This window comes from Oratosquilla oratoria, chromosome 35, assembly GCF_046742065.1.
Source record: "Oratosquilla oratoria isolate Oo_2021 chromosome 35, ASM4674206v1, whole genome shotgun sequence".
NCBI lineage: Eukaryota > Metazoa > Arthropoda > Malacostraca > Stomatopoda > Squillidae > Oratosquilla > Oratosquilla oratoria.
The window spans coordinates 23630046-23655588 of record NC_134811.1 but is presented as its reverse complement, the minus strand read 5'-3'; the positions used below and the strand labels follow the sequence as shown (position 1 = coordinate 23655588).

At 39.6% G+C, this 25543-nt stretch overlaps 2 protein-coding genes across 2 annotated transcripts; both read left to right on the top strand.

Annotated features, from left to right (window-relative positions):
- The first annotated feature begins 251 nt into the window (after nucleotides 1–251).
- LOC143018804 (compound eye opsin BCRH1-like) lies at nucleotides 252–3205 on the top strand. Its single transcript, XM_076174382.1, has 7 exons — nucleotides 252–480; nucleotides 603–794; nucleotides 1265–1459; nucleotides 2165–2373; nucleotides 2680–2784; nucleotides 2890–3012; nucleotides 3107–3205. Exons 1-7 carry the CDS (start codon nucleotides 252–254, stop codon nucleotides 3203–3205), a joined length of 1152 nt encoding a protein of 383 aa, XP_076030497.1.
- Nucleotides 3206–21133: 17928 nt separating this feature from the next.
- LOC143018803 (compound eye opsin BCRH1-like) lies at nucleotides 21134–24016 on the top strand. The gene is made up of 7 exons (XM_076174381.1): nucleotides 21134–21366; nucleotides 21482–21673; nucleotides 22247–22441; nucleotides 22909–23117; nucleotides 23408–23512; nucleotides 23619–23741; nucleotides 23848–24016. The coding sequence occupies exons 1-7, from the start codon at nucleotides 21141–21143 to the stop codon at nucleotides 23953–23955; spliced, it is 1158 nt and encodes a 385-aa protein (XP_076030496.1). The 5' UTR covers nucleotides 21134–21140; the 3' UTR covers nucleotides 23956–24016.
- The last annotated feature ends 1527 nt before the right edge of the window (nucleotides 24017–25543 follow it).

Below are 25543 nucleotides of genomic sequence, written 5' to 3'. Positions count from 1 at the left end.
CTTATACTTCTTAAGGTTTGGAGAGATGTCCAAAGCTGTACACGTTTATTTGATAGGATTGCAGATTTAATATTCACTGTGGGTATAACGGGTAGTAAGCTTCCTGTTTCACCAACCTCCCCGCACCATCTGGTTGATTTTATACAGCGTTATGAGGTCTTGTAATGTGTGCTTTGTAGTCCATGTTGTTGTGTATTTCACGTACCTAGTGAGCCGTAACCATGAACCTCTTTGTTTCAGAGTCTATAACGATGAGTTCTTCTAACGCTCAGTTCAACGGCACCGGCCCACGTGCCATGGCTTATGGGGCTCACGACTTATCGTTTGGATACCCCGAGGGGGTCACCGTTGTGGACATCGTGCCGGATTCGATCCGACACATGGTCCACGATCACTGGAGCAACTACCCTCCAGTCAACCCTATGTGGCACTACCTCCTTGGCGTACTCTATATTTTCCTCTTCATATTTTCAGTTACAGGTAAGCACTGAGTGCGAGAAAAGGGTGACGTATGAGTTTCTCATCAATATATATTTGCGTCCACTTCTCTTTTCTTTTGGGTATGAGAAGCGTTTGATGGTACCCTCCTCTCTCACTCCCAGGAAACTGTTTGGTGATGCATTTGATCATGAAGAACAAAACCTTGAAGACGCCCGCAAACATGCTCGTCTTCAATTTGGCCTTCAGTGATTTTGGCATGCAAGTTACTCAGTTTCCACCTTACATCCACAATTGCTTCAACGGTGGAGTTTGGATGTTCTCCCCGTTCTTCTGCGAACTGTATGCATGTCTAGGTGAGTTCTTTGTTCCCAATGTGATAGACAATAGATTTTCATACACCTTTCACAAGTCTGTGAGAGGCAAGTCATTAGAAGTACATTAACTGTATTACTTATTATTTGAAAATAAATCACCGGTTCCAATAGCCATTTCTAGTGTGTGCGAGTGTGCGTAGAACCACACATACACTCTCCCTCCCTTTCTCTGTTTCGCTCCTGGTCTATTTCTCACGCGTAGACGTTACTGATCTTGTTTGGCTTCACTAGCAGGAAAAATATATGAATGATATTTTAACTAATATTTAATTTGTTCTGAAGTCCGAAGGAGCAATAATTAAGTTGGTAAACAGTCACGTACATTTTGAGATGCTTTCAAAAGATCTCTACGGGCTATCTATTTTCAGGATTCAAGTCATCACCAAACCTTACAGACAAAAAACAAATATTTTCGTGTCATAAATAACACGATTCAATTGTTTCTTCAGGAGCCATCTTCGGTTTGTGCTCACTGTGGACTCTTGCATTCATTTCCTTTGACCGGTACAACGTCATTGTCAATGGAGTATCCTCTGCTCCGCTAACCAAGGGCAGAGCCTTCCTGTACATCCTCTTCTGCTATGCCTACGCGATCGGCTGGTCCCTTCCTCCCTTCTTCGGGTGGGGAGCTTACGTTCCCGAAGGTAAGTGCGACGAATTCATATCTGAGGCAGAACAGTGATTCTTACCCAACTCTCCGTGATAGGTAAATGAAGTTCTAATTTTTTTGCCCTCTAATGTACTCTATTGTCAATTTTGGAACTCGCCTCATACTCGTTTTAACAAGGTTAAAAAAATAATCAAAGGATAACAATGTCACTTGACTAAATTTCAAAGCATATCCTCAATTGCTTATCTGCGATTTAACTTGCTTTTTCCTGGGAAATACCCTTGAAGTTATTGAAAATATCGATATAGGTTAAGAGACTAGAATCATGACTCAAGAGCTGTGGTTTCCAAACTTTTTTTTTTTTTTTTTTTTTAATCTGCTGTTTCCTCCATTTCAATTGTGGACAAAAATCTTATTAGCAGGTTGTGAAATACCACTTGCACCATTTACAAACATAGATACTTGATTGGATATTCCTATTTCAAAGTCATTTTCTTAAATCTAAGGAGACCACTAGAAATTATCTAAGGAAAACGACATCGTCTCTAATCATTCCATGTAATTTCCATTTACTTGTACAAAGTGTACACAAGATTGAACAAAAGTTAAAAACAATTACTACTGAATTTGAAAGAAGTATGTATGTGAGAGGTGGGATCTCCTCTTCAAATGAAGGTTCTTATTATTGTTATTCTTAATTATAATGCACCTATTGACATTTTGAACCTTCTTCGTACAGGTATCCTGGACTCGTGCTCTTTTGACTACCTGTCCCGTGACGTCAACCGTCGTTCGTACGGTCTTTGCATTTTTACTTTCGACTTCGTCATTCCTCTTACCATCATTGTCTGCTCCTATATCTTTATCGTCAAAGCTATCTTTGCTCACGAGAAGGCCATGAGGGAACAGGCCAAGAAGATGAATGTGTCCACTCTCCGATCCAACGCAGTGAGTTCCGACTTCTTATACGTACTTCCAATGTAGAGGAATTCTATGTTACTTGGAGAGAGAGTGTCTTACTTTTTATCGTTGTATGAAATTATTACCTCACCATCACGTTTGTAGTCTTTTGCACTCTTCACTATCCACCCATATTTGGAGTAACAGTTACAATTTCGCATATATTTGTGCCATGTGTATTCCCTTTCCCGCTAAGATTGATTAATCTCATTATTCAGTGGCACAAAATTTGACTAATTACAAAGACATTGTTGGAGCATGGTGACCTTATAGATTAACTTTTTTACTTGACAGGACTCCAACGCACAGTCGGCTGAGGTCCGCATCGCCAAGGTTGCAATGACTAACGTTGCCCTCTGGATTATTTGCTGGACACCCTATGCTGCAGTGGTTCTTCGGGTAATGTCATTTTTTCTTCGCCATCGTCTTTGGATTTTGAGTGAATAGTTGATATAACCTTATTCATGTAGGCATAAGCCTAATTCCTTGCATTTATTTTAATAGGGTCTGGCCTTCGACCAATCAGGCCTCACGCCTCTGGTTTCCATGCTCCCCGCTCTGTTGGCCAAGACTGCTTCTGTTTACAACCCAATGATCTACGCCATCAACCACCCCAAGTTCCGACTGGTGAGGTTCATTTAACTGTAACAAGTTTGTGTATGTATTTGAGTGTATACCTCTAAACAGAAGCTCATCTAACTCTTTTGCAATTCCTCTCTAGGCTCTCCAGAAGACCCTTCCTTGGTTCTGCATCCACGAGCCCGAGGAAAAGTCATCCGATAATCAGTCGAATGCCACTAAAGTGGAAGCAAAGGAGTAAGCGGCTTAGGCAAAAAAGCTTGAAGAGATGTCTCCGGCCACAAGGTTTTACTGAATGATCTATTTGACAGATGCCATATAATTTTCTATGCTTCAACACAAAAGTATATTGCAGAAAGAGGTTGCGAGGTTTCTACTGAATGGTCTTAGCGACGAAAGTCAAGTATGTAGTTTTAGTTTCCCTAACAATAATACAAAATATATTAACAGAAATAATGTGTACTGACACAAACGAACGTCTCGAAATAAACGACTACTTGGATCCAAGAAAATTATGTCTTTCAATGAAAACTCCTTTAATCAATTCACCCTACTCCTCTCTCTATGTGTTATTGTTCGTTGTCTTTCCCGGACACACTGCGTGTGCATATTCCGAGATGTTTGAATATGGGTCTCGTATGGGGTGACCGTCTGTCATCAAAGGCGTCCTTAGGTGGTTAATAGATGAATGGCCTCCTGACAAAGAGGTTACCAGAAGATGTTTTGAATAGATAGTCGCAGAGCAGCCGACGCAGGAGCTACCAGGGATTAGGGGAGCTAGGTGGTGTTCATGTCTTTAAAAAGGACGGTCAATATTCTCTGAACAATTAAGGACGTCGGTTATAGGTAAACTATTGGAATCATTGGTATCAAATTATATCAGGGATCATATCGAGAGCCATAATTTGATTTGTGACTCATATCATGGGTTCACCAAGAGTGGGTAGTGTGTAACTAATCTTTTATCCTTATACACTAATGTCTACAAGGTGGCAGATAACACTGAGTTACTATGTTATATGAAATGACTTTAGCAAAACGATCGACAAGGTGTCCCACCTGAGACTACTAAATAAAATCAAGTGTTCGAATGGATTAGAGCATGAATTATTGACAGAAAACACTGGGTCATCATTAATATTATAAAATGCGGACGACAATGAAATGGGACATGAATAAAAAGAAGCAACGACTGCTACAGCACTGTAGGAAAGAGGCCAAACGCAGAGTATGGGATCCAGTGTAATTAACGTTTCGCTCAGCAGGGCTTCTTCAGAAATAACATAGTACACAATCATCTGACTCATTATATAGCACGATCTTGTGGGGAGAAACGAACATGCAATTGGCGTAAACACAACTTGCGAAAATTGCTTGTTACTTCGTTGTCGGAATTGCTAGAGATTTACTTATTGTAAAAAATCTATTGTTTTGATTGATATTACCGATGATAGATATAAAAGCAGACTCAAAATGTCTACGTTTCATAGTATAATTTTCATATTTCAATACTTTAGAATTATTCCAGTCAACATTGGATTTTTTTTACAATAGATAAACCTCTATCAATTCTGATAACGAAGTAACAAACCATTTTCGCAAGTTGTGTTTACACCAATTTCATGTTCGTTTCTCCCCGCAAGTTCGGGCTACATAAAAAAAAAGAAAGAAAGAAAAAAAAATTACTATGTTATTTCTGAAGAAGCCTTGCTGGGCAAAGCGTTAAATACAGTGGATCCCAGACTCTGCGTTTGGCCTCTTCCCTACAAAATAGGACATCATATTAGGCCGGCAGAAGATGTTGGGATACCGCAGTGAGATCTAAATAAATTGTTTACATGGTTGGTGAAATGGCAAATGGACTTCAATATCTCAAAATGCAGTGTGTTAAACGTAGGATTACACAGCCCAGCCAAAAGGTATTACTTAGAGGACGCTGTATTAGAGAAAACAGAATGTGAAAAAGACTTGGTAGTGTTAATGAGTCGTGACCTTAAATCTAAGAAAGATTGTATTGATGCCAGGGATAAGGTTAACAGGATGTTAGGATTTATAGGTAGGGCGGTTATAAGCAAAAGTGCAGATTTAATCAATAAACTCAAGCGATATTTAGACCCATCGTTGACTATGCGGCACAGTTTTGGTCTCCGTATTATAGAATGGATATAAATTCACTAGAATCAACACGGAGGAGAAGGGCCAAAATGATGCAAGAGCTTAGAAATTTGCAATACGAAGACAGACTTAAGCACTTTAACTTACACTCTCTGGTAAGACAAAGAGTACGGGGGTAATCTAACAGAAGTATATAATGGGTCAAGGGCTTTAAAAAGGCAAGGTCATCATATCAAGACAGTAGGGTAGGACTTGTAGTAATGGGTTTAAATTGATCAATTTATGTTTGATAGGAAAATGGGTAAGAACTGGCTTACCAATAGAGTCATTAAAGAATGGAATAGACTTAGTAACCATGTAGTGAAATCTGAAACAATTGGTTGTTTCAAGAAAAGATTAGATTATTTTATGGAAAGGGATGATAAGTGGTGATTGACATAGAACTACCTAGTGTAGGCTTTATGGTCTCTTGTAGTATCCTTTATTCTTGTATTGTTATGTGAGTAGTAGAGCATGTGTTAGGATTGGGAATGGAGAGAGTGAGTGGTTTGAAGTAAAGGTGGGACTTCGTCAAGGATGCGTTATGTCGCCCTGGCTGTTCAACTTATACATGGATGGGGTGGTGCGAGAGGTGAATGCTAGGGTAGTGAGTCAGGGATTGGAGATGGTTAAAGAAAATGGAGAAAAGTGGGAGGTGAGCCAGTTGTTGTTTGCGGACGACACTGCGCTTGTGGCAGGGTCAGAGGAGGGATTGAGGAAGCTGGTGGCAGAGTTTGGGAGAGTATGTGATAGAAGAAAGCTAAAGATAAATGTGGGTAAAAGTAAGGTGATGAGATGTACAAGGGGTGAAAGTGGCAGTAGACTGGAAGTGAACATTAAGGGAGAGCGACTGGAGGAAGTGGATAGTTTTAGATACTTGGGTGCAAGTGTAGCAGGAAAAGGTGGAGTGAAGGTGGAGGTAGAATGTAGATTGAGAGAAGCGAGTAAATGCCTTGGTGGTTTAAAGAGTGTAATGAGAAATAGACATTTAGGAATGGATGCGAAGAGGAGACTGTATGAAGGAGTGATTGTGCCAACAGCACTGTATGGGGCAGAAACGTGGAACATAAGAGAGGAAGAGAGAAGGAGTTTGAATGTGTTTGAGATGAGGTGTCTGAGAAGTATGGTGGGGGTTACTAGGCTAGATAGAGTGAGAAATGAGGAGGTGAGGAGGAGAACAGGGGTGAAAAAGGATTTGGGAGAGAGGGTTGATGAAAGAAAACAGAGAGTTGTTTTAAATGGAAAAACTTCTGGATGGAAAAGTGTTGCAAGTGGAGTTCCTCAGGGTTCCGTTCTTGGGCCACTTCTATTCATAGTATATATAAATGATATAGACCATGGACTAAAATCTACTGTTTCCAAATTTGCTGATGATACAAAACTGTGCGGAGTGGCAAATGATCACTCAAACCAATTAGATATTCAAGAAGATTTAGATAAATTACAGCAATGGTCTGAAAAGTGGCTAATGAAATTTAACACAAGTAAATGCAAGGTAATGCACATAGGTAAAAATAACAGCAAGTACGATTACAAGTTATTTGGAAATTCGTTAACAAAAGTGGATAGTGAAAAAGATCTCGGCGTAATTATCAGTAACGACCTCAAATCATCCAAGCAGTGTATTTCAGCCTCTGAGAAAGCAAATAAGATTCTGGGATTGATTGCGCGATCTTTTGATTTCAAAAGTCCATCACTCATTAACAAGCTATATAAATCGTTAGTTCGTCCACATTTGGAATATGCTGTTTCCGTATGGTCACCGAATCTCATTAAAGACATTGACAGACTGGAAAAAGTACAACGGCGAGCCACAAAACTGATTCCAAATATCAAAAATAAATCATACGAAAATCGACTTAAGCACATGAATCTGTTTTCCCTAAAAAAGCGTAGACTCAGAGGTGACTTGATACAGGTCTTTAAGATTTTAAAGGGAATTGACAACATCAAAAGTGACCAAATTTTCACATTGAATGAGAATCAGACAAGAAACAATGGTCTCAAACTGTCCGGAAATAGATTCAATTTGGTAGTAGGTAGAAACAACTTTGCCAACCGTGTAGTTAATGAATGGAATAAACTTCCTGCACAGGTAGTGCAATGTAGTTCAGTTCGAAGCTTTAAGAATCATTTAGATAAATACCTAAGTAAGATGCTGTAATTATTATAATTTATGTTATATTATTTGTTTTTGTTTTGTTATAATTTGTCTGTCTGATTTTCATTTATTATTAGTTATATGTCAATTTATTATCATTTACTATTTACCTGTTTGTTTGTTATTCAACTATACCAATGCATTTATTGATGTATTTTAATTGTTATTTACATTGTTATAGTTTTAATTTATTATTAATATGATTTTTTTTTTTTTTCTTTTTTTTTTGCATCCGACCTAGATATGGATCAAAAGGTCTCCTGTCGGCATGCTTTGCCTTTGTAATCCTTTGTAATCCTTTGAATATTAGGATGGTTTGGACACATGGAAAGAATGAGTGAAGAAAGACTAGTAAAAGAGGTATGGAAGGCAGATGTGGAGGGAGTGAACATGAGGGGACGTCCTAGGATGAGGTGGATGGATGGGGTGAAGGGGGCTTTGGGGAAGAGGGGAATATCTGTTGAGGAAGGAAGGGAGAGGACGGAAGACAGAGGTGAGTGGAGAATGGTTGTATATGGATGATGTTGTGACTGCATGAGGAGGAATGGGCGGGGGGGGGGGCGTAAATTTTGACGCAGCCCGAAGGGATTTCTCCCCGTCCTCTCCTTATATGCAAAGGGGGACGGAGAGGGGGGGTCGCCGATTAAATGAAGCGGCCTTGCTGTGGATGTACTGTGTCTTGCGACACTGCTTCTGACCCAGGGCGGTGGGCAGGGTGCAGGGATGACCCGTCATCCAGGAGGTGCTCAGATGAGAGGAAGGGTGGGAGGGGTGTGGAGTGTATTTAGGGATGAAATGGGTGGGAGTGTTTTTATGCCTTTCCCTTTTTGGCTACCTCCCTTGGAAGGGGGAAAAAGCCTTGGTATATGTATGTATGTTATGTTCTTATTCATTTTTGCTCGCTCACCATTCATCTTGGATCCCTGGACGCCACACAATCAGGATGCTGGAAAAAGGAATGTGGATCCTTCTTCCGCACTTGAGTTCATACTCCTAGCACAGACTTCGCCCGTCGGCCACGTCATCAATTTGTGGTCATCCCTCACTTGCTGAAGAGGAGTTACTCATTGAAGATAATAGAGGCTATGTCTTTTCCAGGAAGGGGCTTCCCTCCGCGGGGACAACATTCAGTTTTGCATTCACGACTGTGAGGGTTACCAGAAACCTAATCAACTATCTCTGAAAGCCAAGTGGGGTGCGGCTAGATGCAGACGTGTGTTGAACGTTTTGTGTTTAAAGATAAAATATGGTGGGTAGTGTCTTCATATAGTGACGTTTAATGGCCATGGCTGACTTTAAGTTACTGCTAGATGACCTTGGATAATAGGTATAAAAAAAAAAAAAAAAAAAATGTAAGACGAGATGAAGGTATCAGCCCAAGAAAACCAGAAACTTATGCCTTCGATGAAAATATGTAATGAATACAACGATGATGAGTGTGTAAAGATTATCTTAATCATAAAGAATTCAAAGAAAAAGATGATCACTTGTGAGACATATTATCAAAGCTAAAGATGACGAGGAATAATATCGGTTCATAAGTTGGACTCTTAACATTAATTAAGAAATATACGATGAAAGTGAGTTTATATACATTGTGTAAAATAAATAAGATGCATCATTTCTATGATGTCTTTCAATATTCTAAGTGTTAAGGTTTCGTCCAAAGGAACTGTACTCATAAGCAGAAATGTACAAGGTGTACCAATAATCACAAGCTTTCTGAATGATGTCAAAAATAGATAAATGAATAAATGAAAAATAAAAAAATAAACAGCGCCATCAAAATAACACATGGATAAGGAGCATATGACCGATCTTAACAGACCAACACAACAAAACACAAGAATTGTTTGTAAAATTTTCGACTCCCGTTGCCTCATGTGCAAATTTCAAGGGCATCTTTTTTTACTGCAGTTGGTAAATGATAGAGGTTATTGTACTCGGTGTTGCTGCATCCCACTGGAACACAAAATAGTCTAAATTTGATATCAAGTAGCCTACGGCACGCGACGCAATCACCATTCATCAAACACAATGTCCTTGACAATGCATGAAGAATGAAAATAACACATGACACAAACCATCCCAATACTCTTTCATCCACCCTATCTCCCAACTACCTTTCCACCCCTGTTCTCCTCCTTACGTCCTCTTTTCTCACTCTATCCAGCCTTCTTTTCTCTCTCTTCTGTTCCATGTTTCTGCCCCGTATAGTTCTGTTGCCACAACCACTCCTTCATACAATCTTCTCTTAACATCCATTCCCAAATGTCTATTTCTCATCCCCAAGGCATTTACTCGCTTCTGTCAACCCACATTTTACCTCCACCCCCACTCCTCCCTTTCCTGCTACATTAGCACCCAAGTATCTAAAACTATCCACTTCCTCCAGTCTCTCTCCCTTAATACTCACTTCCAATCTGCTACCACTTTCTCCCCTTGTACATCTCATCACCTTACTTTTACCCACGTTTATTTTCAACTTTGCTTCTTTCGCACACCTTCCCAAACTCTGTCACTAACTTCCTCAATCCCTCCTCTGATCCTGCTCTGCTGCAAGTGCAGTGTCGTCAGCAAACCATAACTGGCTTATCGCCCACTTTTCTCCATTTTCTTTAACCATCTCCAATCCCTGACCCACTACACTTGCATTCACCTCTCGCACCACCCCATCCATGTATAAATTGAACAGCTAGGGCGACATAACACATCCCTGACGATGTCCCACCTTTTCCTCAAACCACTCTCTCCATTTCTAATCCTAACACAAGCTCTACTACTCTCGTAAAAACTCTTGACTGCTCTTAACAGCTTTCCTCCTATCCCATATATCTGCAATACCTTCCACAATGCCTTCCTGTCTACACTGTCATAAGCTTTTTCCAGATCCATAAAAGCCCAAAATACATCCTTACCTTTTCCTAAAGCTTTCTCACATATCTGTCTTACCACAAAAATCTGATTTGCGCAACCCCTACCCGTCTTAAACCCACACTGTTCTTAACGAATTACTTCCTCTGTTCCTCTCCTAATCCTCTCAGTCAAGACCCTCCCATAAGCCTTCCAACCACACTTAACAAGCTGATCCCTCTGAAAGTACTACACTCACACTTGTCCCCCTTTTCCTTGTAAAGTGGAACTATACAGTGTTACGAATCTTATGAATACTTCTGACTCGTAACATTAAGATCTTTCAAAATTATATGAATGATTCCCAAGACCCTATGTCTTTGGGATAATCTGTTCACAGTATCAATTAATAGGCCGCCACTTAATTTTGCGTTATCATGAAAATTAAGAAAAATGAAACACATAATGTTTAACATTATTCATTAAAGTTAATAGGATTAACAAGATAATCATAACCAAGGACATATAACTGAAAAATAAATTCTAGACATGATTCCAAGTTCTTCAAAAATCTTAACGGGGGTGTAAGGGAAATAATTACCAAGAGATTCACTGTCTAGGCTTCCCGCATCACTACTATAGACTTAATTAATTACTAGCTGAGTTAAATATACACACAAGGGGAGGAAGGGACTTGCTTAATTCGTAGCCGGAACATCTCCACTCCTTCCTCTAGCCTGGTCTGCCTAACACTCACACTGAACGCGAGCAAAACATCCCTCCATTTTATACACAATTAATTCTGATTGGTCCATAGAACCAACGTCTATGGGAGTTTTGAACCTGATTGGCCAAGATAGAGTAAACGTATTTTGCGTCCAAGCTTGGCGACGCTTTTCAAATTTGTCTTGCCTCAACATAGAACACAGTACTCATATGGTTTGACATGATTGCAGAATAATACATAAAAATGATGATACATTTCATAGAGTTAAATATGATTCAATGGAGTATCGAGATGTTGATCCAAAACGTTTTCACTCTCTACGTGTGACGTCGAAAACGTATGCAACCTTCTCGAGCGTAGAATAATGACGTCTTCTTACCCAAAATAATAATTATTTTCATACATAATATATATAGGATACTCAAATATGCAACAACAGGCACTCCTCCAGTCCTCCGGTACTCTATTCTCTCTTAAACAAACATTAAATAAGCTCATAAACCAGTCCACCATAACTGTGCCTCCTTTTTCTCAGACATTCTGCATGGCATCCATCCAACCCAGGTGCCTTACCTACTCTCATCATCTAAACTACCTTCAACTCATCTTTCCTTATTTCTCCTCCATTCTCATCATTCATCACAGTAATTTTCTTAGCCCTTTTCACTGCAACTACATTTCCCTCCCTATCCTCCTTCACATTTAGCAACTCCCTAAAATACTGTGCCCACCCTCCTCTCATTGCCATCTCTTCCATTATCATCTCTCCGTCTTCACCTTTTACCTTTTTCTTCTTTACTTGATTCGCCTCCTCTTCCTCTCTTATTTCTTTATTTTTTTATTACTTTCAAAGTTTTCTGTCATACTCTTACCCCATTTCACATCTGTTCTTCACTTTCCCCCTTTATCTTATGCTTTACTTCTCTTCTCTTTACTCTGTACCTCTCATTTGATTCCCTCGTCCTAATTTGTAACCAACCTGCGAAAGCCTGCTTCTCCTCTTCTACAATCTTCTTTGCTTTCTCATCCCACCACTCACTACCCTTCCTTCTATTTCCTCCCGTCCTCCTTGTTCCACACGCCATCTTTACACACCTTGTGACTCCCTCCTTGAACCATCCCCATTCCTCCTCCACTCCTTGTTCTACTCTATCCTTCACTCCCTCCCACTCCTCTCTCAGCTTCTTCTTATACTCCTCCTTTTCTGCCTCATTTAAGCAGTTTACTCTAAGTACCTCCTTACCTTCTGCCCTTTTCCTCCTTCTCCACCTATCCTCCACTCTCAACTTATCTTCCACAAAAAAATTATCTGATATTCCCACACTCTCTCCCCTTAGAACATGTACATTCTTAACTCTTCCTACTATACTCCTGGTTACCACTATATAGTCCATTAACGCTCTATCTACCACCCTTCCATCCACCACCCTCTCCCATGTGTACTTATGCTTGACTTTCTTCCAAAACACTGCATTTGCTATCATCAACTCTCTTTCGAGACACATCTCCACCATCAACTCTCCACTACGATTTTTTCCTGAAACTCCATACTTCCCAATCACTCCGTCTATTGGTTCATTTCCTACCCTAGCATTAAGGTCTTTCAATACAACTACATTGACATTTCTCCCTAATCCCTCTATGCACTCATTTAAATCTACCCAAAAAGCCTCCCTTTTCTCTACACTCTTCTCACTACTCTTCTCCACCATCAACTCTCCACTACGATTTTTTCCTGAAACTCCATACTTCCCAATCACTCCGTCTATTGGTTCGTTTCCTACCCTAGCATTAAGGTCTCCCAATGCAACTGCATCGACATTTCTCCCTAATCCCTCTATGCACTCATTTAAGTCCACCCAAAAAGCCTCCCTTTCCTCTACACTCTTCTCACTACCAGGCCAACATGCACTTACAAAAACCCACATCTCCCTTCCCAGCTTCACCTTCATCCACATTAACCTTGAAGAAACCTCCTTCTACTCCACTACACGCTTACCTATCTCCTCACTTACTAGTATAGCCACCCCTTCTCTCCCTCGTCCTCTCTTCACTCCTGAGAATCTCCCAACTACACTCTTAAACTCACACTCACCCCTCCCTTTCAACTTAGTTTCACTCAATACCAACACATCTATCATTCTTCTCACAAACATACTGCCTATCTTTTTCCTTTTACTCTCATCTGTACCACATCCACGCACATTAAAAGACCCAAACCTTAGGGCACTAGTTGGAAAACTCCCAGACCCTCTTACGCCTTTACTTTTTTTTTTTTTTTTTTTTTTTTAAAGGAATGTCCCCTTTAGGGCTACAGGTAGTAGGATTCCTAGTCCTATCCCCGTCCCGTTTTTTGTCGCCTCATACGACTCAAGTGGGAAGACTTGGTGGCAGCATTCTTTTCCCCCTAGCACAGGGTTAGGCGAAAAAAGGAAATGAATACTCAGAGAAATGGTACAGGACACTAAAAAGGGGTGGGGGGACAGCATAACGGAGGGACAATCACGGTATAATAAAAGTGTCATAATTTCTCTATGAACAGAGACTTCCTCTATCACAGACAAAAAGATGTGTGACTCTGGTCCGTAGGGGCGCTACATATAGACCCTACAGTATCAACTGCATGCTACTTTGCCTCAATAACATGCAGCCAATACCCCAGACGGGGGCAATAAATAAAAAACGAAATATATGTATATATATTTTTTTGCAATTTATTTAGCTATCATTGACTTTGGGAGGTATTAGATTTTAATTTATGTAAGACAAGACACCCTTTATTTTACAAAGTGGTTAATCTTTAATACAAGATCAATGAAGCTAATGTCCTTGTTGGCTTTCTCATTTGTGTCATTCCTAGTACGGTATATATCATATATGTGTGTCAACTAGACACAATAAAAATTTACAGTTATCAATATTGTTCCTAGTATTTTCAATTTTTATAACTATGAATCTTGCTGTGAACGAAGACCAGATTCCTAAATTCTTTTAACATTTATTCAACGTTTCGATAACAAAGGCTATCATTAGAAAATACATGTAAAGCATGGTATAACAATGTCGTGCAATAGCTAGAAAACCACACAGTACTAACATGATGATAGGGAAGAAAGACATAATTCAAAGATAGAAGGATAAATGTATAGAAAAACTCAAAGTTGAGCAAACACCAGGGCCTGACGGTTGGCATCCAAGAATCTAGAAAGAAACGAAAAACGAGATTGTTGTTCCATTAGAAATTATATAAAAAAAAAAAAAGATCAATCATATCCGGAGAAGTCCTAAAAGAATGAAAGTTAGCTAACGTTACTCCCACATTCAAAAAAGGTGACGAAGAGAAGCCAAAGAACTACAATCGTAGGAGGGAGAGCTGGGGGGGGGGGAGTATATGTCCTAATCCCTCTATGCACTCATTTAAATCCACCCAAAAAGCCTCCCTTTCCTCTACACTCTTCTCACTACTCTTCTCCACCATCAACTCTCCACTACGATTTTTTCCTGAAACTCCATACTTCCTAATCACTCCGTCTATTGGTTCGTTTCCTACCCTAGCATTAAGGTCTCCCAATGCAACTGCATCGACATTTCTCCCTAATCCCTCTATGCACTCATTTAAATCCACCCAAAAAGCCTCCCTTTCCTCTACACTCTTCTCACTACCAGGCCAACATGCACTTACAAAAACCCACATCTCCCTTCCCAGCTTCACCTTCATCCACATTAACCTTGAAGAAATCTCCTTCTACTCCACTACACGCTTACCTATCTCTTCACTTACTAGTATAGCCACCCCTTCTCTCCCTCGTCCTCTCTTCACTCCTGAGAATCTCCCAACTACACTCTTAAACTCACACTCACCCCTCCCTTTCAACTTAGTTTCACTCAATACCAACACATCTATCATTCTTCTCACAAACATACTGCCTATCTTTTTCCTTTTACTCTCATCTGTACCACATCCACGCACATTAAAAGACCCAAACCTTAGGGCACTGGTTGGAAAACTCCTAGACCCTCTTATGCCTTTACTTTTTTTTTCTTTCTTTTTTTAAGGAATGTCCCCTTTGGGGCTACAGGTAGTAGGATTCCTAGTCCTATCCCCGTCCCGTTTTTTGTCGCCTCATACGACTCAAGTGGGAAGACTTGGTGGCAGCATTCTTTTCCCCCTAGCACAGGGTTAGGCGAAAAAAGGAAATGAATACTCAGAGAAATGGTACAGGACACTAAAAAGGGGTGGGGGGACAGCATAACGGAGGGATAATTGCGGTATAATAAAAGTGTCATAATTTCTCTATGAACAGAGACTTCCTCTATCACAGACAAAAAGATGTGTGACTCTGGTCCGTAGGGGCGCTCCATATAGACCCTACAGTATCAACTGCATGCTACTTTGCCTCAATAACATGCAGCCAATACCCCAGACGGGGGCAATAAATAAAAAACGAAATATATGTATATATATTTTTTTGCAATTTATTTAGCTATCATTGACTTTGGGAGGTATTAGATTTTAATTTATGTAAGACAAGACACCCTTTATTTTACAAAGTGGTTAATCTTTAATACAAGATCAATGACGCTAATGTCCTTGTTGGCTTTCTCATTTGTGTCATTCCTAGTACGGTATATATCATATATGTGTGTCAACTAGACACAATAAAAATTTACAGTTATCAATATTGTTCCTAGTATTTTCAATTTTTATAACTATGAATCTTGCTGTGAACGAAGACCAGATTCCTGAATTCTTTTAACATTTATTCAACGTTTCGATAACAAAGGCTATCATTAGAAAATACATGTAAAGCATGGTATAACAATGTCGTGCAATAGCTAGAAAACCACACAGTACTAACATGATGATAGGGAAGAAAGACATAATTCAAAGATAGAAGGGTAAATGTATAGAAAAACTCAAAGTTGAGCAAACACCAGGGCCTGACGGTTGGCATCCAAGAATCTAGAAAGAAACGAAAAACGAGATTGTTGTTCCATTAGAAATTGTATAAAAAAAAAAAAAAGATCAATCATATCCGGAGAAGTCCTAAAAGAATGAAAGTTAGCTAACGTTACTCCCACATTCAAAAAAGGTGACGAAGAGAAGCCAAAGAACTACAATCGTAGGAGGGAGAGCTGGGGGGGGGGGGAGTATATGTCCTAATCCCTCTATGCACTCATTTAAATCCACCCAAAAAGCCTCCCTTTCCTCTACACTCTTCTCACTACTCTTCTCCACCATCAACTCTCCACTACGATTTTTTCCTGAAACTCCATACTTCCTAATCACTCCGTCTATTGGTTCGTTTCCTACCCTAGCATTAAGGTCTCCCAATGCAACTGCATCGACATTTCTCCCTAATCCCTCTATGCACTCATTTAAATCCACCCAAAAAGCCTCCCTTTCCTCTACACTCTTCTCACTACCAGGCCAACATGCACTTACAAAAACCCACATCTCCCTTCCCAGCTTCACTTTCATCCACATTAACCTTGAAGAAATCTCCTTCTACTCCACTACACGCTTACCTATCTCTTCACTTACTAGTATAGCCACCCCTTCTCTCCCTCGTCCTCTCTTCACTCCTGAGAATCTCCCAACTACACTCTTAAACTCACACTCACCCCTCCCTTTCAACTTAGTTTCACTCAATACCAACACATCTATCATTCTTCTCACAAACATACTGCCTATCTTTTTCCTTTTACTCTCATCTGTACCACATCCACGCACATTAAAAGATCCAAACCTTGGGGCACTGGTTGGAAAACTCCTAGACCCTCTTATGCCTTTACTTTTTTTTCTTTCTTTTTTTAAGGAATGTCCCCTTTGGGGCTACAGGTAGTAGGATTCCTAGTCCTATCCCCGTCCCGTTTTTTGTCGCCTCATACGACTCAAGTGGGGAAACTTGGTGGCAGCATTCTTTTCCCCCACCACAGGGTTAGGCGAAAAAAGGAAATGAATATTCAGAGAAATGGTACAGGACACTAAAAAGGGGTGTGGGGGGACAGCATAACGGAGGGATAATTGCGGTATAATAAAAGTGTCATAATTTCTCTATGAACAGAGACTTCCTCTATCACAGACAAAAAGATGTGTGACTCTGGTCCGTAGCGGCGCTCCATATAGACCCTAAAGTATCAACTGCATGCTACTTTGCCTCAATAACATGCAGCCAATACCCCAAACGGGGGCAATAAATAAAAAACGATTTTTTTTTTTTTGCAATTCATTTAGCTATCATTGACTTTGGGAGGTATTAGATTTTAGTTTATGTAAGACAAGACACCCTTTATTTACAAAATGGTTAATCTTTAATACAAGATCAATGAAGCTAATGTCCTTGTTGGCTTTCTCAGTTGTGTCATTCCTAGTACGGTATATATAATATATGTGTGTAAACTAGACACAATAAAGATTTACAGTTATCAATATTGTTCCTAGTATTTTCAATTTTTATAACTATGAATCTTGCTGTGAACGAAGATCAGATCCCTAAATTCTTTTAACATTTATTCAACGTTTCGATAACAAAGGTTATCACTAGAAAACACATGTAAAGCATGGTATAACAATTTCGTACAATAATTAGAAAGCCACACAGTAGTAACATGATAATAGGGAAGAAAGACATAATTCAAAGATAGAAGGATAGATGTATAGAAAAACTCAAAGTTGATCAAACACCAGGGCCTGATGGTTGGCATCCAAGAATCTAGAAAGAAACGAAAAACGAGATTGTTGTTCCATTAGAAATTATATATAAAAAAGATCAATCATATCTGGAGAAGTCCTAAAAGACTGAAAGCTAGCTAACGTTACTCCCACATTCAAAAAAGGTGACGAAGAGAAGCCGAAGAACTACAGGGTTATAAGCTTAACTTCAATCGTAGGAAGGGGAGGTAGGGGGGGGAGTATATGTCCTGGGGGGCATATCTAGGGGAGCGGTAAATGTTAGTCTTGAAATGCCCCCCACAAGGCTGACAAAATAATTATAATAAAAATGGTCAGAGGAGCCCTGAATATTTTACCATAATATACGATTTTTACGTTAGAATCAAAAGAATATGAAATATTTTCCCTTATCCTTTCTATTACAGGGACAATAAATAACATCTTTAAAATTTGTTTAATTATTTTGCCAGCCAATAGCTATAATAAGTAAGGAATGGTGGCTATTGAATTTTAACACATTAGAGATAAAAAGGAATGGTGGCTATTGAATTTTAACACATTAGAGATAAAAAGGAATGGTGGCTATTGAATTTTAACACATTAGAGATAAAAAGGTTGTTAGGAATCACATTGGTCCACTATTATCTGCTGACGGTCACCTTGAATATTCAAATGAAGGAATGTGTAATATCTTAAACAATTATTTTAGCTCGGTATTCGTAAACGAAACACCTCAAAGTGAATTCCAAACTGAAACCTGTGAAAAGTCTAGGGTAAACTTACTCACTACGGTAAATATAACAAAAGAAAAAATTAAAAGGTGTATAGACAAACTCAAAGTTAATAAAACACCAGGGCCTGACGGTTGGCATCCAAGAATATTAAAGGGAATGAAAAATGAGATTGTTGTTCCATTAGAAATCATTTTCAAGAAATCCATCATATCCGGAGATGTCCCAAGAGAATGGAAGCTAGCTAACGTTACTCCCATATTCAAAAAAGGTGACAAAAAGAAACCAAATAACTATAGGCCTATAAGTTTGACTTCAATCGTAGGAAAAATAATGGAAACTATCATCAGAGATGCTATCGAACATCATTTAGAAAGTAACCGTTTGATAAATGATAGCCAGCATGTACGATTACAAGTTATTTGGAAATTCGTTAGCAAAAGTGTAATCGTACTTACTGTTATTTTTACCTATGTGCATTACCTTGCATTTACTTGTGTTAAATTTCATTAGCCACTTTTCAGACCATTGCTGTAATTTATCTAAATCTACTTGAATATCTAATTGGTTTGAGTGATCATTTGCCACTCCGCACAGTTTTGTATCATCAGCAAATTTGGAAACAGTAGATTTTAGTCCATGGTCTATATCATTTATATATACTATGAATAGAAGTGGCCCAAGAACAGAACCCTGAGGAACTCCACTTGTAACACTTTTCCATCCAGAAGTTTTTCCATTTAAAACAACTCTCTGTTTTCGACCATTCAACCAATTACTAGTCCAACTTAATAGGCTACCACTTATTCCGTGTAAAGCTAATTTAGTAATTAGTCTTTCGTGTGGGACGGTATCAAAAGCTTTTACAAAGTCTAGATATATTAAATCTATATTGTTTCTTTTGTCATAATTCGAGATAACTGTGTTGTAGAATTCGAGTAAGTTAGTCACGCAAGAACGTTTCCGTCTGAAACCATGCTGGCTATCATTTATCAAACGGTTACTTTCTAAATGATGTTTGATAGCATCTCTGATGATAGTTTCCATTATTTTTCCTACGATTGAAGTCAAACTTATAGGCCTATAGTTATTTGGTTTCTTTTTGTCACCTTTTTTGAATATGGGAGTAACGTTAGCTAGCTTCCATTCTCTTGGGACATCTCCGGATATAATGGATTTCTTGAAAATAATTTCTAATGGAACAACAATCTCATTTTTCATTTCCTTTAAGATTCTTGGATGCCAACCGTCCGGCCCTGGTGTTTTATTAACTTTGAGTTTGTCTATACACCTTTTAATTTTTTCTTTTGTTATATTTACCGTAGTGAATAAGTTTACCCTAGACTTTTCACAGGTTTCAGTTTGGAATTCACTTTGAGGTGTTTCGTTTACGAATACCGAGCTAAAATAATTGTTTAAGATATTACACATTCCTTCATTTGAATATTCAAGTTGACCGTCAGCAGATAATAGTGGACCAATGTGATTCCTAACAACCTTTTTATCTCTAATGTAACTATAGAATTCTTTGGGATTCTCTTTGGATTTATCAGCGATGTTCATTTCGTATTGTCGTTTTCTTTTTCTTATTGTCTTTTTTAAATCTCTCTGTATTGATACATAATTTTCATAGTCATTAGATGCACCCGAGCACTTATATTTCTTATAAGCCTGTCTCTTTAATCTACTTGAACACCTCTATTAGATCACCCCGCACTCTGCGTCTTTCCAGAGAGTGTAAGTTAAGGTGCCTAAGCCTTTCTTCTTGAATTCACTAATGGTGGTAAAGGGTTGGATAGCTTCTTTGATTAGCTCTACAGTGCATATCTTTTTTGTTATTTTCTGTTCATTAGCACCATGGGCTCGAAAACTGTTTTGGAGAGGCGCTTTTTTATGGTACTGCACTGATGCTTTGGTGATGGCCCTTTGTTCTGGGTCAATCCAACCGCTTTATAGTATGTGTTGCGGGAAAATTAATTTCTGAGACGTTTATTTTCTACCATAACTTACCCAACTGCTTCACGTGTAGGCGTAGGATTAGCTTGCAAACTGCATATAATTTTTACTTTATTTCAGACTTTTAAGTAGATAATGTAATTCTCCCAACTATATTATTTTTTTCTGTCTACTTATCTAATTGCTACACTTGTTCTTTTTCATTTTCTGCTTTCAATACGAAAGCTACCTCGGGTGTAACATTTGAGTTATATTTTTTCCTGTATATTTTTCAAGTGTATACGTATTTCTGTGGATGGAGTTTATTTTGCTCTCTAATTCTATGTTGTGGATGAAATGAGAGTAAATACCTTAAGATATCTGAGGAGGTCGCTTGCTGATATCATCTAGGGAGTTTTTATCTTTAAGCTGGAAAGTGTGTTTAATTGTTGTGTATTAAAATGCATTTAGTGAAAAAAGGTAGAAAAAATGTAAATCCTTCCAGCTCTTTCTTAAGCAGAATCCTTACAATGCTTAAGATTAGGCGAACGGCGTATTTACTGTCCACTCCTGGAACGCCATATGATCCAATAACGCCTGAGTGACTATATAAGTTGCTGTACTTCGGTGGCTCTCCAGGCCATTTCGAAACAGACCTCGAACTGTTAGGACTGAAATTTCCGAATCTCACTCGTATAAAAGAACGACGAAGGTATTTCCCTCAACAAGTTTCGCGTTCGTAGTTTTAGAGAATTTTAACCTACTCTGGATTGCGGTGGGTCTCTGTTACATTCCGGAACAATATAGGTTCGGGTTCGATCCCAATGGTGATCGCCATTTGCTCTGGTCTTCCGAGAAGAAGCTTCCGAGCGCAGCCAAGTTTCTCAAGATGTAATTTCATTGCTACATTTACTTCCTTTTGTTTCAGATTTCAAGAATATGAATCCTACAACCCTCTTCAACGGCACCGGCCCACGTGCCATGGCTTACGGGGCCAATGACTTCTCGTTTGGATACCCCGCGGGGGTCACCGTGGTGGACATCGTGCCGGACGCTATGCGACATATGATCCACGATCACTGGAGTAACTATCCTCCAGTCAACCCGATGTGGCACTACCTCCTCGGCGTGATCTTTGTGTTCCTCTTCATATTCTCCTGCACAGGTAAGTTGTGAGTCTGAGAAAGACGTAAAATATGTTTTTTTATCACTACAACAGTCCGTTCATGTTTTCGATGGATATGAGGAATTCCTGACTGAGCCCTCCTCTTTCACTCCAGGAAACGGTTTGGTGATGTATTTGATCATGAAGAACAAAAACCTGAGGACGCCTGCCAACTTACTTGTCCTCAACCTCACCTTCAGTGACTTCTGCATGCAAATCACTCAGTATCCTCCTTACGTCTACAACTGTTTCAACGGTGGAGTTTGGATGTTCTCTCCGTTCTTCTGCGAGGTGTACGCATGTCTAGGTGAGTCCCTTATTGTCTCTTTGAAACAAAAAATAATTTAATACACTTTCATGTGTCTGGGGCAAACTGCCTGTATCATTTATCATCTAGAGTGAGGTACTTGCTTCATTAGAGTGTCCCAGTGCGTGCCATTTTGCGCGCGCGCGCACACACACACACACACACACACACACACACACACACACACACACACACGCACACACACACACACACACACACACACACACACACACACACACACACACACACACACACACACACACACACACACACACACACACACACACACACACACACACACACACACACACACACACACACACACACACACACACACACACACACACACACACACACACACACACACACACACACACACACACACACACACACACACACATATCTTATTTGGTTTTATTATCAGGCAAAATATGAAAGTCTACTCGTATTCTCCAGACTCCTACTCTGTATGCCGTATATTATTCTTTGAGACTTCAACCGCCTGTTATACTATGCACACGAGGACTTCAAACATTTCCTCCCATAACTCACACGATTCAATTATTTCTTCAGGAGCCATCTTCGGCCTGTGTTCTCTGTGGACTCTGGCCTTCGTTTCCTTCGACCGTTACAACGTCATTGTCAATGGAGTGTCTTCTGCTCCCCTCACCAAGGGAAAAGCCTTCATGTACATCCTCTTCTGCTGGGCTTACTCCATCGGTTGGTCCATTCCTCCCTTCCTCGGCTGGGGAGCTTACATTCCTGAAGGTGAGTGAAACGAATTCATATGAACGAAGGAAATAATAGTGAACATTGTTCATTGCCGTGGTTTGAGCAAAATTTCTGAAACCCGGCACTGTCACCAAGATGACAAAAAAAAAAAAAAAAAAAAAAACTGCAATCAGAAACATAACTTCACTTTAAGCCATCTTAAGGGAATTAATTTCACTTGACTATTTCACGAAGTTCATCATAACTTTACTAAGTAATACCACTGGAATCTTTGGTCAAAGATATTGAACTTACTGCTTAAAAGCCATTATCGGGAATCCAAATCCAAGATGTTCTTCAGTTAGGATGTAGGAAGATTTACATTTACACAAATTGAACGAGAATTAAGGCCCAGTTCTAATGAACACAATAAAATGTAGGGTACTCGCTTCTCCAAACGAAGACCCTTTTTATTTCGCTTGATTACTTAATGAACTTGAAGTTAAGAAGCATTCTTTACACAGGTATCCTGGACTCGTGTTCTTATGACTACCTGTCCCGTGACACCAACCGTCTCTCGTACGGTATCTGCATTTTCGTCTTCGACTATGTCGTTCCTCTCGCCATCATCGTCTTCGCCTACTTCTTCATCGTGAAGGCCATCTGTGCCCACGAGAAGGCCATGAGGGAACAAGCCAAGAAGATGAATGTGACCAACCTCCGATCCAACGCAGTGAGTTCCGATTACTTATACGTATCTGGAGAATACTGAATAAATTTTTACCGTTGTCTGTATGTAAGTAGCCACAGCGAATGTCTAGAATATAGATTAAAAATGCGTATTGTTTGTATGCTGCTTCAGCATCACAATTGTACTCATTTGCATTTTACATACATAACTACATAACACTTAGAACATGTTCATACTTTTATTGATTGTATTCTTCCTCTCGTTTGTTAAATGATTTTTTTCAAGACATTGTCGGAACATGGTAGTCTAATCAATTAACTGCTACTTGACAGGACGCCAACGCACAGTCGGCTGAGGTCCGCATCGCCAAGGTTGCAATGACTAACGTTGCTCTCTGGCTCATTTGCTGGACACCCTATGCTGCAGTTACTCTTCAGGTAAGTTTGTTTTAAATGGCATCGTCCTTGGCGATTCAAAGAATGATATACGTATCCTTCTTCATGTATGCACTGATGTAATCTATTTCAAAACTATTTCCGATAGGGTCTGGCCTTCGACCAGTCAAGCATCACGCCTCTGGTTTCCATGCTTCCCGCTCTGCTGGCCAAGAGTGCTGCTGTCTACAACCCAATCATCTACGCCATCAACCACCCCAAGTTCCGACTGGTGAGGTTCTTTTTCAGGATGATTATACATATTTATGAATACGTTTGAGTCGAAATGTATTCTACCATACAGAAACTTACATAGAATTCTCATAATCCTTTTCTAGGCTCTTCAGAAGACTCTCCCCTGGTTCTGCATCCACGAGCAAGATGACAAGTCATCCGACAATCAGTCGAATGCCACCAAAATGGAGGGAAAGGAGGAAGCAGCTTAGGCATACCGCTTTGACAGATTCCTCGCTCCCAATGATTTATTTCTGTAGACTCTGGTTTACTAAAGAGGGTATACGAGAGCCTTGTTGAATGGTCTTAATTAAAAAATAAACTGTAGCGTAGCAATTTCCCCTGCAGAAAAAAAAATGTAAAAGTAAAAGTCGACATGTTATGCATTAATGCAAACGAACGTTTCGAAATAAACGACTACTTGGATCCAAAAATTGTCTTTTAATAAAAATTCCTGATAATTTATCATTCTCTCTCTCTCTCTCTTTCTCTTGTGGATGAAAAGTCATCTCTGGTCCCAGCCATACCCCTTGAATCAAGTCAATGCAGCGAGGTACAGCGCTTCCACAGCAGTGTCCGGCAACTGGAGCTGGTTTACCCTCACTCCTGCATCATATGGCGACTTCCCACCCCCACACACACACAAACACACCTCATTCACTCGAAATAATCAACGAAGTTCTTTTTGTCTGCTCCGTTCATATACATATACATGTACACATACGTATACATTCATACATACATACATACATACATACATACATACATACATACATACATACATACATACATACATACATACATACATACATACATACATACATACATACATACATACGTACGTACATATATATAAACATGCATACGTACATACATACATTCATACATACATTCATGCATACATACATACATACATACATACATACATACATACATACATACATACATACATACATACATACATATATACATACATACATACATACATACATACATACATACATACATACATACATACATACATACATACATACATACATACATACATACATACATACATACACATATTTCTATTATTTTTGTCGTTGTTTGTCCGTCGATACGACGAAGGCCATCTACACATCACATGGAGAGGGTGAAGATAATGACGATGATAAGGATGATGATGATATCAATTTTAGAGAAGGAGGTTGGGCGTGCGGAGCTGATACAATGTGACAGTTTCGCTGTCTGTGCACCCGCAAATGGCTGGTAAAGCCAAACCAAGCCCGGAACAGTTTTGAGCAGTGTGGGCAAGGGATGGTGGCGATAGATGCTGGTGTGGCGGTGCCTTTCCTGACTTGTCTGCGCTCACCGATGCTGCAGTCATGTACTCATCACAGGCTTTGGCACCACGCTTGACGGCTACACGCCACTTGACTCTTTCTTGAGCCACTTGCTCCCAGCCGGTGTGTTCGATTCCTAAAGCCTTGAGGGAGACCTTTTTCTGTTCTCCATGAGAGCGTTTACCTTCTAAAAGTTCCCCCAAACATATACATACATACATAGGTGGAGACATTGTGACAAATTGTGGGGAAGGTGGAGGGTCTAAATCTGAATATCGATATTCAGATAAAGACCCGTGTTTCCCCCTCCACCTTTCCCATAATACATACATACATACATACATACATACATACATACATAGTTTACCTAGTTGTATTTTGTGGGAAGGGGAGCAGCGCTCGTAATGTCCCGCCTTTGTATCTCGGTGTCTAGCTTGCTCTTAATCTTCTGAATGGTTTTTGCGCACACAATTTC